At 53.7% G+C, this 14,966-nt stretch overlaps 1 protein-coding gene across 4 annotated transcripts; it reads right to left on the bottom strand.

Moving 5' to 3' along the window:
- Positions 1–625: 625 nt before the first annotated feature.
- TRIP10 (thyroid hormone receptor interactor 10) lies at positions 626–14,918 on the bottom strand. Of its 4 annotated transcripts, none has more exons than XM_035283944.3 (15): positions 14,702–14,918; positions 12,452–12,567; positions 12,298–12,354; positions 10,407–10,554; positions 10,266–10,328; positions 9,928–10,032; positions 9,698–9,826; positions 8,533–8,679; positions 8,239–8,433; positions 7,066–7,233; positions 6,701–6,810; positions 2,017–2,149; positions 1,645–1,784; positions 1,443–1,564; positions 626–1,073 (listed from the first exon to the last, which is right to left on the bottom strand). In XM_035283944.3, the coding sequence occupies exons 1-15, from the start codon at positions 14,765–14,767 to the stop codon at positions 925–927; spliced, it is 1,848 nt and encodes a 615-aa protein (XP_035139835.1). In that variant the 5' UTR covers positions 14,768–14,918; the 3' UTR covers positions 626–924. The 4 variants fall into 4 exon arrangements, with proteins under 4 accessions (XP_035139835.1, XP_002761686.2, XP_035139836.1 ...); XM_002761640.7 differs by lacking the exon at positions 14,702–14,918 and adding an exon at positions 13,796–13,905; XM_035283945.3 differs by lacking the exon at positions 7,066–7,233.
- Between the last annotated feature and the right edge of the window lie 48 nt (positions 14,919–14,966).

Raw genomic sequence — 14,966 nt, 5'->3', positions numbered from 1 at the left:
ATTGTGGCAGGAATGAGACCATGGGAAGAGAATGCCTGGCAAACAGTAGGTGCTCAATAAATGCCACCCATTCTCAGAAGCTGCAGTGCATTCAGAAGGGATGAAACTTGGTGTCCTGGCTGGGTGCAGTGGCTCACGCCCATAATCCCAGCACTTTGGGAGGCCAAGGTGGATGGCTCACTTGAGGTCAGGAGTTCAAGACCAGCCTGGCCAAAATGGGAAAACCCTGCCTCTAGAGAAAATACAAAAACAATTAGCCAGGCGTGATGGTGTGTGCCTGTAATCCCAGCTACCTGGGAGGCTGAGGCAGAACTGCTTGAACCCGGGAGGTAGAGTCTGCAGTGAGCCGAGATCACGCCACTGCACTCCAGCCTGGGCAACTGGGTGAGACTATCTCAAAAAGAAAAAGAAACTTGGTATCCTTCTCTCTACCTGAGTCACAAGCAGGCAGCCAATGACAATGACATAAAGCCAACTTCCCCAAAGGGGCAGGGTTGACCCAAGGCATGCCCAAGAGCACCTGCCCTTTCTTGTTCCCTGTGTGTGTGGCCTGTAAGAAATGTGGCGTTAAGATACTTCCACTCCCAGTATTTAAATCTTCTAATAAGGCACCGACTCCAGGAACTTTATATAATTAATTTTTTTCCCATTTTTGTATAAAACAAAATAGCCGGAGCCGAGCAGCAGGAAGAAAAGATGTCAAACATGAGTATGTACATCAATGGTGGAACAATGGTGGAAGAAGGCACGGCGGGTCCATCTGGAGCAACAGGTGGAGTCAGGTGGGGGGGTTGGAGGGGGCAGCAGGTTACACAGGTTTCAGCCGAAGCCACGGGGTCAGAAATAAAGTGCATAGGTCCTGGGGCACCCCCGTGGCCCAGAAGCAGCAGCCGACAGCCCCCCTCTTCCCGCCTCCAGCAGGGTTCAATTGAGCGTGACTCGGAGGTAGGAGGTAGGAACGTAGCCCTCGCCTCCCTCTTTCCGTCTGACCCGGGTCCAGCCATCCCCTTTGTCTTCTTCCATAAGACTGAGGTCTTCACCCTCAGCCATGGAGATGGTGCCTTCGCTGGACCCTGTCATGGGGGTGGAGATAGGCTTAGATCTACTTTAGGCAAATTTATTTATTTTTTATTTTTGAGATCAAGTCTCACTCTGTCACCCAGGCTGGAGTGCAATGGCGCGATCTCGGCTCCCCGCAACCACCGCCTCCCAGGTTTAAGATTCTCCTGCCTCAGCCTCCCGAGGCATGCGCCACCACGCCTGGCTAATTTCTGTATTTTTAGTAGAGATGGGGTTTCACCATGTTCGCCAGGCTGGTCTGGAACTCTTGACCTCAAGTGATCTGTCTGTCTCAGCCTCCCAAAGTACCCAGCCCTGCTTTAGACGGATTTAAACTGAACCTAGATAGAGACACCCCGCAAGCCCACTCTGGCCGTCCTCACCTTCAAAATGGTAGATGGCCACACAGTGACCTATGGGAGATGTGGCTTCCTCCTCGAAATCTTCATCAAACTCCGTGTAAATGGGGGTTTCCTGGCTCTCTTCTGAGGGAGGCTCTTCAGAGCTGTTTGGGGAGAATTAGGCTGATAAAGATGTGCCCTCCTGGGTCCCTGGGAACACACCCACTCTGGCGTCACCCCTCACCTCTCCTTGGTGTCCTGTGATCCACTGTTGCTGCTGTTGTCTGGTGGGGCGCTAGTGGGGGGGTCAGGAGGCCGGGCATGCCGGCTCAGGCTGTCTCCACGGTTGCTAAGGACTCGACTTTCAGCTTCTGCCAGCCACGCCTGGGAGGAGAGGACCGCCAAGATCGTTTCCAGGACAGAGCTCCCAGGTCAGCCCACTCTGGCCCCGGAGGATCCCTGAGATCACTCAGGCACCGCCAAGGCTGTGATGGAAAACAGCTGGAGAACCCCCTTCCCCGCTCCAAGCACCTCCCCTGTCCCCAACCCCCACCCCACCCTGCAGTGACTCAGCCAGGCCCGCCGGCCCCCACCCCTCCCCAGGGTCTTTTCTGACCTCATACTTCTGCACTTCCAATTTCAGCCGTTCAATGTTGCCCAGGGTTTCGGTGATCTGGGGCTCCAGGCTGGCAGGGTCCCCCATCTGGGGTGTCTTCTCATAGACATCCTTCATTTTCTTCAGGGCTTCCCTACAACAATGGAGACAGGCAGACAGGAAAACGCAATTCCCTGTGAGCTTTTTTGTTGTTGCTGTTGTTTTAAGTCAGGTTCTCACTCTCTTTCCCCAGGCTGGTGTGCAGTGGTGCAACCATAGCTCACTGCAACCTTGACCTCCCAGGCTCAAGTGATCCTCCTGCCTCAGCCTCCTGAGTAGCTGGGACTACAGGCCCACATCATCACACTCGCCTGATTTTTCTCTTTTTTTTTTGAGACGGGGTCTCACTCTGTCACCCAGGCTGGAGTGCAGTGGCATAATCTTGGCTCACTGCAACCTCCGCCTCCTGGATTCAAGAGATCCTCCTGCCTCAACCTCCCCAGTAGCTGGGACTACAGGCGCACACCACCAGGCCCAGCTAATTTTTGTATTTTTAGTAGAGATGGGGTTTCACCGTGTTGGCCAGGCTGGTTTCGAACTCCTGATCTCGTGATCCGCCCACCTTGGCCTCCCAAAGTGCTGGGATTACAGGCGTTAGCCACTGTGCCCGGCCAATTCGCCTGATTTTTCAAAAATGTTTGATAGAGATGGGGTCTGGCTATGTTGCCCAGGCTGGTCTCAAACTTCTGAGCTCAAGTGATCCTCCTGCCTCAGCCTCCCAAACTGCTGGGATTAGAGGCATGAGCCAGGAGAGGGGCTCTATGTGATTTAACAAGCGAAAAAACAGGGGTTTTGCATCAAGGAGCAAATAGCAAGGCAGGACAGTGATTAAGGCTAGTGCTCGACTGCCTGGGTTCGAATCTTAGTGTATTTCCTAGTTCTGTGAGCTTGGCTTAAATCAACTAAACACCTGCTGCTGTTTGCTTATCTTGGAAATGGAGATGATGATCCAAATATCTCATGTGGTCATTGTGAGGATTAATACGATGCCTGATGCTTGGTAAACCCTCACTATTACTCATATACATACTGAGTACCTACTGCATACCAGTACCATTCCTAGCATTAGAAATAAAACACTGGGCTGGCCATGGTGGCTCACGTCTATAATCCCAGAATTATTTTGTAGGCTGAGGCAGAAAGATCACTTGAGGCCAGGAGTTCAGGACCAGCCTGGACAACAGAGTGAAACCTTGTCTCTAGTAAAAAATTAAAACAAGGCCAGGCACGGTGGCTCACGCCTATAATCCCAGCACTTTGGGAGGCCGAGGCAGGTGGATCACAAGGTCAAGAGATTGAGACCATCTTGGGGGGAAACCCTGTCTCTGCTAAAAATGGAAAAATTAGCTAGGCATGGTGGCATGTGCCTGTAGTCCCAGCTACTCAGGAGGCTGAGGCAGGAGAACTGCTTGAACCCAGGAGGTGGAGGTTGCAGTGAGCTGAGATCACACCATTGCACTCCAGCCTGGGTTACAAAAGTGAAATTCCTTCTCAAAAAAAAAAATTTTTTTTTAACAATTTTTTAAAAATAGGGGGAGGAGGGGATGGGGAAAAAAGAAAGAAAGAAAGAAAGATAAATATGGCCGGGTGAGGTAGCTCACGTCTGTAATCCCAGCACTTTGGGAGGCCAAGGTGGGTGGATCATGAGGTTAGGAGTTCGAAACCAGCCTGGCCAATATGGTGAAACCCCATCTCTACTGTATATAAAAATTATCTGGGCATGGTGGCATGTGCCTATAGTCCTAGCTACTTGGGAGGCTGAAGCAGGAAAATTGCTTAAACCCGGGAGGCAGAAATTGCAGTGAGCCAAGATCGTGCCACTGCGTTCCAGCCTGGCCCACAGAGTGAGACTCTGTCTCAAAAAGAAAAGAAAACAGAAAGATAAATATAACACTAAACAAGACAGTCAGGATCTTAACTCTGCATACAATCTCTAAGGAAAACTTGAGAATTCAAATAAATCCATGTACACTGTTTAGTACAGTAAGTGATTAATAAATACTGTTTTCGTTATCATTAGTCTATCATCTCCGTCTCCTCTGTGTCTACATATACAGGTAGTCACGACTATAACAGATCTTTGGAAAAGACCAGACCTAAGCTCGACTTACTTTCAGTTATTTATTTATTTTTTCTTGAGACACAGTCTCACTCTGTGGCCCAGGCTGGAGTGCAGTGGCGCAGTCTCAGCTCACTGCAACCTCCGCCTCCTGGGTTCCAGCGATTCTTGTGCCTCAGCTGCCCGAGTAGCTGGGATTACAGGTGCACGTCACCACGCCTGGCTAATTTTTGTATTTTTAATAGAGTCAGGATTTCCGTATGTTGCCCAGGCTGGTCTCGAACTCCTGGCCTCAAGCCATCCACCTGCCTCGGCCTCCCAGAGTGCTTGCATTACGGGCATAAGCCGCTGCGCCCGGCCAATTTCATTCCAGTTCTAACACCTGACCCACTTTACAGATGAAGAAACAGGAATTAGAAGGTGAAACAAGCTGCCCAAGATCTCGGAGATGAAGCTGGAAATCAAGTCCAGTTTGTTTTGACTCTAGAACATGCACCCTTAACCCCTCCACCATAGACACCCAGGAACTAGAGAGTTCTGAATGGAACTTTACACCAATAAAAGCTATTCTGTCCAAGAGGTTACATGCAAATGGCAAAATACCATTTGGCTGCCTGTTAGCAAGTGGCAAATGTCATTCCTATTATGTAACAGGACTGGGAAGAAGATTTTGTTGCTTGGAAAGAGTAAAGATTTTTTTTTAATCTGGCAGATTTTTTTGTTGTTAATATTTTGTGTGTTTGAACTGTTAGACAACCATATGCTGCTTTTTCTTTCTTTCAGCCAATTGATGTGGTGATCTAGATGGATGGATTTTTTGGTATTGAACCATCTTTGCATTATTGGGATAATGCCCAAGTGATGATGAATTTTTTTTTTTTTTTTTTTTTTTAGTTTTTAAAAAATTTGTTGTTTCTTTTTTTTTGAGACAGAGTTTCACTCTTGTTGCCCGGGCTGGAATGCAATGGCTCGACCTTGGCTCACCGCAACTACTGCCTCCTGGGTTCAAGCAGTTCACCTCAGCCTCCCAAGTAGGGATTATGGCTGCATGCCACAATGCCCTGCTAATTTTTGTATTTTCAGCAGAGACAGGGTTTTACTATGTTGGTCAGACTTGTCTCAAACACCTGACCTCAGGTGATCCGCCTGCCTCAGCCTCCCAAAGTGATGTATTATTTTTTAAACACTGGATCTGCTTGGCTAGGCTTTTGTGAAGGATTTGCTTGGCTAGGATCTATGATCATAAATAAAGTAAAATGAGCCCTCAATTTTCTCTTCTTGAATTCTTGGCCACTGATTTGGGAATCAGGATTCTTCAGCCTAAAGAGGCTGACAGGTTTCACTCTTTTTCTGTTTGCTGGAAGGACTTGTGTAAGACAAGAAGTAACTGTTTCTTTTGTTCTTTTTGAGACAGGGTCTCACTCTGGCAGCCAGGCTAAAGTGCATATGGTGCAATCACAGCTATCTGCAGTCTCAGCTTCCCAGGCACAAGCCATCCTCCCACCTCAGCCTCCCAAGTAGCTGAGACAGGCACAAAACACCACACCCAGCTATTTTTTTTTTTTTTTTTTTTTTTTGTAGAAATGGAGTCTCACTCTGTTGCCCAGGCAGGACTCAAACTCCTAGGCTCAGGTGATCCTCCTGCCCTGACCTCCCAAAATACCAGGATTGCAGGCATGAGCCACTGCACCTGGTCAAGAAGTAACTGTCCCTTGGGATTGTTGGGGAGATCATCATCAGGGTCTTCAGATTGTTGGAGAGATCTCTGAATACTATTTAGATGTCATTCATTTACAGACCAGGGCAGTGGCTCATGCCTATAATTCCAGCATTATGGAAGGCCAAGGCAGGCAGATCACCTTAGGTCAGGAGTTCAAGACCAGGCTGGACAACATGGGAAAACCCCACCTCTACCAAAATATAAAAAGTAGCTGGGTGTGGTAGTGCACGCCTGTGGTCCTACGTACTTGGGAGGCTGAGGCACAGAATCGCTTGAACCTGGGATGTTGAACTTTTAGTCCAACTTTTAATGAGGCTGCAGTGAGCCAAGATTGCGCCACTGCACTCCAGCCTGGGTGACAGAGCAAGACCCTGTCTTAAAATAAAATAAAAATGGCCAAAACGGGGTCTCACTGAGAGGCTGAGGCGGTCTACGGCCATACCACCCTGAACGCGCCCGATCTCGTCTGATCTCGGAAGCTAAGCAGGGTCGGGCCTGGTTAGTACTTGGATGGGAGACGCTGAGGCGAGCGGATCACGAGGTCAGGAGTTTTGAGTCCAGCCTGGCCAACATGACGAAACTCCGTCTCTACTAAAAATACAAATACTTAGCCAGACATGGTGGCATGCAACTGTGATCCCAGCTACTCAGGAGGCTGAGGCAGGACAACTGCTTGAACCTGGGAGGTGGAGGTCGCAGTGAGCTGAGATCGTGCCACTACACTCTGGCCTGGGCAACAGAGCAAGACTCCATCTCAAAAAATAATAAAATATAATAAAAATGAAATAAATAAAGTGATAAATAAATGGAATTCATTTACTATTTTATCATGCTCCTTGCCTGCCCTCCCTACCCCACCACCGTACCTCTGGTCAACCTCCTTCTGAAGTTCACGATTGCGTTCTTCCAACTGCTGTTGAAGCCGTTTTCGCTGCTGCTCTGGGGGCAAGTGGCTAAAATCCTCGGTCACCACTGTCTGCAAGGTGGGTATGGGGTTGAACTGGGGATCAAGGAGTCTAGGCTGCCAGACTCTGCACACGTCTGAGCTATTTCACTTCCTTCCCCAGCCACGATTCTTGGCAGCGAGGCCATGCACAGAGCAAAGCGGGTCTGGGTTGGGCAACCAGGGAAGAGGGGCCCAGCCAGCGGCAGGAAGCGAGCCCAGGGTCCCGCCACCCGCCGCTGGGCAGGCTAGGGCCACCACCTCCTCCTGCCCCGAGGCCTCACTTACCCCACGGCTGCCTCGAAGGCTGCGGAAGGATGCTAGCCTCGGTTTGACCGACTTACTGATCTCGCTCAGTATGGTCAAGGGGTCACGGCCGGAGCGGGGGGACGGGGGTCCATTAGGCAATGCCAAGGGTATGGGGCCCCCCAGGGGGGAGAGGGGTGGGGGGCGAGGCTACCGGCAGGGGGCGGGGAGAGGGATAGGTTGAAGGAGTGGGTGGGGGTAGGAAGATGCAGAGAATGCGGACGAATGGACGGAGGAATGGACGCATGGATGGACGGATGGACGCAACAAAGAAAAAAAAGGAAAAACAAAACGGAGAAAGAAAAAAAATGGTAAGAAAACCACAACTCAGGATGTGCAACCACACAGAGAAAAATGCATGCAAGAGCGACATAAAAAATCTGGAAGGTGGCGGGAAGGAGGTCGAACTGTAAGCCCGAAAGCCAGAACTCTCAGGCCCCCAGGTATCTCCTAGGTCTCTGGAAGGTGATGTCCGGGGGCAAGCATGGGTCAGGAGGCAGGGGCACACATGTCTCTCTGTCCACTTAGCTTTCGGGGCTGACAGTCTAGAAGACGCATGCAGGAATCACGGTCTCAGACACATATGGGGCCACAGAGGCCACAAGCCGAGAGGGGAGTGGGAAGCAGGAAGATGAGTGGGGTTGGGGCATCAGAGGGCTGAGTCCGGAGATCACAGGTGTAAGTCGAGGAGAGGTATGAAAGTTTGAGTCAGGGGGCCCCGAAGTGTAAATCAAAGTATAAACCAAGGGTGCCAAGGTCTGAAAATCCAAACAGCCAAGACAAGAGGACGTGCAGGGTGGTTCCCAGAGTCCCACCAGCAGGATGGAGAGAGGAACTCGGGGAGTCCCCAGGGATGATGTCACCAGCCCTCAGGCCAGCCCTCAATTCCACCAGCAGGTCTTCTCCCAGCATCCCGAGAAGCAGCAAACAGACAGACGCCACAGACCTCCCCTCCCCACCCCCCCCTTCGCCTCGGGGGACTCCCAGGCCAATCGGCCCGCCCGCCTTCCTTCCCTCCAGCCCGGGCCGGCAGCCAAGAGGAAAATTCCTGCCCGGGACTCAGCGTTCAGGCGGCTGGGGCTGACTCAGTAGGGGCCCCACTGTCCCCACCTCACTGTCCTTCTCCCCCAGCATCCCAAGGGTCCCGGCCCCCACCTTGTTTTTCTTCCCAAAAGGCCAGCGCTTGGCACGGCTGCGGCCCGGGCCCCGGAGCTCAGGCCGTCCTTCCGAGGGGGTGCCCAGGCTGCTGTCCGAGGGTGCCCGGTTCATGGGCTGGCTGAAGTCCTCGAATTCCACGTCGCCCGGGCGGGCAAAACCTGACTTGTGCAGCTCTATAAGGACTTGGGAGTCCTGGGAGAGGGGCACAGGGGATGTGCAGTCAAGCGCCTTGCTTATGGGGACCTCCCTCTGCCCACCCCCCGGCCCACTGTTCCCAGAACAGGCACCTACGTTCTTGGGATCCACAGCATGTGCCGCCACCTTCATGCCCTCCAAACACTTGGCGATGATGGGCACCACCTCCAGCTCGGCCTCCGAGAGGAGCCCATACCCAGCACCCAGGCGGATAGCCCTGCGTTCGTCCATGTCCTGGAGCTTCTGTAGGGATGGGGCAAGCGGGGCTCAGGGGTGCTAACAGAGGTTCTAGAAGCACAGTGAGTCACTCTGCAACTATGATCGCGCTCCACGCTGGCCTCAACCCCAAGCCAGTCTGGAGGGGAAGACAGAATCGGGAAGAGAGACTCCAGCCCAGTGTGGCTGAAGAGACACAGTGCCAGGGGGATGGCAGAGGGGTATGCCTGCCTAGGTCGGCAAAGGCTTCTCCAAGGAGACAAGAGGGCAGGGATTTAAAGAAAAAGCAGAACCAGCCCTGATATTCCCAGGGCCAGGGACCGGACAGAGAGTGGAGCACTAGATTAAAACCAAGAGGGTAACTTTGGCCGGGCACGGTGGCTCACACCTGTAATCCCAGCACTTTGGGAGGCCAAGGAGAGCGGATCACGAGGTCAGGAGTTTGAGACCAGGCTGGCCAATATGGTGAAATCCCATCTCTACTAAAAATACAAAATTTAGCCAGGTGTGGTGCTGTGCGCCTACAGTCCCAGCTACTCGGGAGGCTGGCACAGAAGAATCGCTTGAACCCAGGAGGCGGAGGTTGCAGTGAGCTGAGATCGCGCCATTGCACTCCAGCCTGGGTGACAGAGCAAGACTCCATCTCAAAAAATAAAAAAAAAAAGAAGAAGAAAAATTTGAGACCTTTCAGAAGAGTTGTTAGAGGTGGAGCTTAGAAGAATAAGTAGGAATTTCAAAAAGAAAGAAAGGTCGCTTGAGCCAAGGGGTTCCAGGCTGCAGTAAGCTGTGATCTTGCCACTGCCTGGGTGACAGAGCTGGGCCCCATCTCTCTATAGAAGTAAATAAACAAACAAATAAGTAAAAGGCATGCCCAGCAAGAAGAACAGCTGGACTAAAAGAACAGCATCTGACTATTATTATAGGTTTCTGATTCACTTTCAATCTAGGGACTGGAACATTGCAGCTGGGGTTTTGACGAATGTGTAAGAGTTGGTTAACATTGAGGGCTTTCCGGAAGGTAGGTCTGAGAACTGGGAGCACTCACATCGAATATCTGGGGCATCTGTGAAAAGTAGAAGTGGGCTTGGTCTCGGTTGAAGCGTTGTAGTTGAGCCGCGTATTCGTTTTTGCTTTCTTCTGCCATGTGACTCCGGAGGTGGGCTTGCTGCTTGGCCTGGGGAATGCAGCGGTGGAGGAGACTGCCAGGTTCTGGTCACATCCCACTCAGATTCCCCCAAGTCTGTCCCAGACCCTGCCTCCCCCCAACACACACACCTTCTCCACATCAGCCTTGGTGGCGTTGATATCCTGGTCTAGCCGCTCAGCAGTCTGGGCTGCCTTCTCTGCCTCCCGGCAGTCCCGCTCAAATTTACGCTTACTCTGTGTAAGGGACAGAACCAGAGTGAAGGAGCCACCATCCCAAAGACAGCGGGGTGAAAAGCCAGCTTTCAGGTTGTTGGGATGTCACCTGTAAGTAGGGGACAAGGGCATACTGGAAGCCTATGGGGGAGGGAAGGGCTAGGTCCGATAAAGAGGGCAGCTGCCTGACTCCACGATCCACAAGGCCCCCCCCACCCACTCCAGGCCAGTCGCTGCTGCCTCTGCACACTCACATTCTCCAGCTGTTTGAAGCCGTTTTCCAGCTGCTGCTGGGCCCTGCGTCCTTCTTGGAAGTGCTACAGAAAGAAGAGCGATAAGGCTCAACAGGGTTCCAGCAGGAGCCCTTTGCAAGACCTGGAGAGGGGGTTCCTCACCATCTTCCTCTCCTGTTTCATCTCTTGCGAGTACTTGGTCAGCTCTAGACACACACGGACACTCAGGTTCTCGGCCACCAGCTCCCGCTGGCCGGCAAAGTCATTCACCTCCTGGAGAATCTGTACGAAGGACTGCTGCTGGCTGAATCTGGGGTAGGATGAGAATCACGGAACAGGGAGTGAGGGCCTTCCTGCACCCGTAGGCTGATGCCCCAGGACACACCTCCAGGTGGAAAAGGGTTAAGCCCCAAGAATTTCTTGCTCTGTCGCCCTAGCTGGAGTGCAGTGGCCTTGGCTCAGTGCAACCTCTGCCTCGTGGGTTCAAGCTATTCTCCTGCCTCAGCCTTCTGAGTAGCTGAGATTACAGGTGGGCACCACCACACTCAGATAATTTTTGTATTTTTAGTAGAGGCAGAGTTTCACCATGTTGGTCAGGCTGGTCTTGAACACCTGACCTCGTGATCCACCTGCCTCAGCCTCTCAAACAGCTGGGACCACAGGCACAAGCCACCACACCTGGCTAATTTTTTTTTTTTTGAGATGAGGTCTCATTACATTGCCCGAGCTGGTCTCAAACTCCAGTCACCCCTGAACTCCCACCACTTCCTGCCTCAGCCTCCCAGAGTGCTGGGATTACAGATGTGAGCCACTGCACTGGACCTTGTATGGATTTTGGCACTTAGAATTTTCCAGTTTTTAAAGATGGTGTACAAGGTTTATAGCATCTTTTATGCATCATCTCCATGAGGTTGGGGATAGCTTTTTGTAATCAAACACCCTATCTGTTTTTCTTTTTTAAAACGAGAGGGATTAACATTCACATTAAGTGGGATAAAAATCAAAACTATAATAATAGCCTGGCTGACATGGTGAAACCCCATCTCTACTAAAAATACAAAAATTAACTGGGCATGGTGGCAGGTGCCTGTAATCCCCGCTACTACGGAGGCTGAGGTAGGAGAGTCACTTGAACCTGGGAGGCAGAGGTTGCCGTGAGCTGAGATGGCACCACTGCACTCTAGCCTGGGCAACAGAGTGAGACTCTGTCTTTAAAAAAAAAAAATCGGCCAGGTGCAGTGGCTGACACCTGTAATCCCAGCACCTTGGGAAGCCGAGGCAGGTGGATCACAAGGTCAGGAGATGGAGACCATCCTGGCCAACATGGTGAAACTCCGTCTCTACCAAAATACAAAAAAGAAAGAAAAGAAAAAAGCCCGGCATGGTGGTGCACGCCTGTAGTCCCAGCTACAAGAGAGGCTAAGGCAGGGAAATTGCTTGAACCCGGGGAGGCGGAGGTTGCAGGGAGCTGAGATGGCACCACTGTACTCCAGCCTGGCAACAGAGCAAGACTCCGTCCCCCGCCTCCAAAAAAAATTAGTCCAAGTCAGAGATGGCCGCCAAATAAGTAACCAACACGACTTGATTTCCAGGGCTTTTTGGATTTTGGAACTGGGGACTCAAAGCAAAGTCAAATGCTCCTTACAACATTTATTTTAATATGGACTGCACACTGTTTTAACACATTCACTCAGCTCATGTTCATGCAAGCCCTACAAAGCTGGAACAATCATCATCATCCCATTTCACAGATGAGGAAAACAGAGGCACAAAACAAAAACGTCATCTGCCTCAAGTGAATGGTTTGGTAACTGCTGGGGCCTCAGTATTTAATAGTTAAGGAAAATAGAGGCAGAGAACCCAAGGCAATTCATCTACATAGTAGCGGACTCAGGCTTCCAACACAGATAATCCCGTATCTTACATCCAAGCTCTCACCTCTAGAGAGGAAGTGAGATGAGCGGTGGGGTGTCCCAGCCGCGGGAGGGGAAGGGAGACCCACGCTCCGTCCTCCCCCACCAAATCTGGCCCTGCAGCCCCTCTCCACCCTTACCTGGACTCAGGATCATCCTTGGCAGGTCTCTTGGGCAGATATTTTTTCACCAGGTTCCTAAGGGGAGACAGAGGGAGGAGGGCTGAGCCCACAGCCTCCCACCCTATCCCTCGCCCCAGGCACGCCCACCGTAGCGTCCACTCCAGGGTCTCACCGCAGTTGCTTGGCGTAAGCTTGTTCCACCTCGGTGCGTTCTTTCACGAACTTTACGTATCTCTCCAACAGGTCCAGACCCCACTGCGTGTGGCGCTCGAGCACCTCGAATTGATCCTGGCAGGAGGCATGGTGGGGGAGGAGGGGGGAGGGGCCCGGGTCAAGATCTTGGGACCCCACAGCCCGCCGACCGTAGACTCGCAGGGAACCCCAAGGCTCTGCGCTCCTAGGAGGAGTGGCTTCCCGGCGCCGCCCAGGCGTGGCGCGGTGGGGAGGCAGGAAACTGGCGGGAACCCCCTCGCCTTCCCGGGAAGGGCCGGAGAACAGCGCCCAGGCCCCAGCCACCCCGGCCGGGAGATGGGGGTCTCCGACTTAAGACCACCAAGAGGGGCGTGGAAGGGGGCAGGGCCACTCCCCCAGCTCAGGCTTCCCTAATCCCCCCGGATTCCGGAAAATCCGGCCGGCCCAGCTAGAGTCTAGGCCAGAGGGGAAGGGTTCCTCGCAAACTGAGGGCCCCTGAGTGGCCAGGGGGCAAGCACCAGGTTCTCTGAATCTCCCTGCCTCCCGGGATCCCCCAGTAGGTGACTCAATTTCCCCCAGAGACCCCACTACACCTCCAAAAGAAATCGCAGAGTTGGAGGAGGGGATGGAGGTCTGGTTACCCCCGCGGCACTAAGAACTCAGGGATTCCACCGCCCCCAGGAATGGGAGGGGTCAGAGGTCCGGCTAGGATAGGGGGAAATTTCTGGGGCTTCCAGGGCTGAGGATAGAGGCGACCAGTGGGCAGTCCTGCCCTGGGCCTGGGCGAGCAGGGGGAAGCCAGAGAGGGGGGTCAAGTCGAGCTTAACATCACCCTTCCCCTCCAGGAGCGTCCCCAGCCCCTAGGTGTTAATTAAAGGCGAGGAAAAGGGCGGAGAGGACTTCTAGGTCCCACGTGGGTGGGGATGAGGGTGACCAGAGGGTCCCCTCCCCCCTCCCTGCCGGACAGGAGGACGACGGGCAGGGACCCAGGGGCCGTAAGATAAGCCGCCTGCTTCGCCAGGGCGCCCAAAATAGGTGACCTCTCCCAGCCGCCCCGGCCTCGCCCCAGGATTCCTTCTGCCCTTCTCACTCTCAACCCTGTGCCTCAGTTTCCCCACGCCGGTCCGGGAAAGTAGCCTTTCGCCCCTGAACGTGCTGAGACTCCCAGATAAACTCCGGGAGAGGGCGAAGGGTGGAGGGCGGGGACCCAAGGGTCGGTGGAAGGGAAAGGCGCGGAGTCCCCCTCTAAGATACGCTGGGGACAAAAGCGGGGGTGCCTGGACCCCAGCAAGGGGGAACTTAGAGGCGGGACGATTGAACTTACCCACAGCTCAGTGCCCCAATCCATGCTGCTCCCGCCGCCGCTGCCGCCGCAGCCACCACCGCTCCCGGTCCCCGCCGCCCGCCGCCCGCCGCCCTCCCCGGGGAGACTCTGCCGAGGTCGGTGCGCCTGGCCCCGCCCCACCCCGCCCGGCCCCGCCCCACCCCGCCCGGCCCCGCCTACCCCAGGCTCTTCCACGCCCCCCTGCACGCTCTGCCACACCCCCGCCCGCGCGGAGCCAAAGCCCTGCGCTTCAGGGGCGGGGCCCCGAGAAGGCGGGGCTCAACGGAATCCCCCGCCCCCTTTTAAAGCAAAGGTGCCGCTCGACGCCGCTGGACCGACCCCTTAAAGAACCCCCCACCCATTTTTCCAAGTCCCCGGGACCCCTCTCGTCTTCCCAACTCCTTTTCCCCTTTCTCCGCAATTATTCCTTAAAGGGCCAAGACACTAAAACTCCAAACCCAAAAAGTCCTTCCTCAACCCCGTTGCAGGGGGATCCTGAGGTCACCCCGTTCTTGCGAGCCGGCCCGGCTCCAGGCGCCTAGGTTCGTCCCACTAATGGTCTGGTCCCTCCGGCCACAGGGCGGATGAGGACTTCGATCCAGCCCGGGACGCGCCTCCGCCAAGGCCGGGTCCATTAGTTCCCTCACCGCATCCTGCCTTCCCTCCCCCAGAGTCTGCGCTGGGAAACTGAGGACGGGCTGTCCTTGTGATGCGAGGCCCAGGCCCTTCCTCGGCTGCGGTCCAGTCCGCGCCTGCATCTGCCCATTTTCCAGTCTCATCCATGGAGATTGAATCTGGTTGAATTCTCAGTACTGCCCCTGGGATTCCGACTCCGCCCCTCCCCCAGACGTCTGGGGCCCAGGGGATGGGAAGTTTGTCACCTCTCCCGTAGAAGTCTGTTCGCACCTTATAAATCCCTTTGAGGCGCTGGGATGAAAGAGAAGAGGAGACACCGGGGATTCCCACCCTCATTCTCTCCAGCCTTTGGCCCTTTCTCTGTAGCTACAGAGAAGGCGGGGGATCTTGCAGGGGGGCCCTTGAGGATACGTTCCCCTTACACAGAGCACCCAAGATCCCAGGACAGAGAGATAACGGGGAAACCCAGGAGGAGAGCTTTGGGACTGATGGCTCTGCTGGGACCTGGCCCCACCTGCTGGTGGCTTCTGAGCTA

Source organism: Callithrix jacchus, chromosome 22, assembly GCF_049354715.1.
Source record: "Callithrix jacchus isolate 240 chromosome 22, calJac240_pri, whole genome shotgun sequence".
Lineage (NCBI taxonomy): Eukaryota > Metazoa > Chordata > Mammalia > Primates > Cebidae > Callithrix > Callithrix jacchus.
The sequence above is the reverse complement of the archived record's forward strand: the minus strand, read 5'-3'. Positions and strand labels throughout refer to the sequence as shown.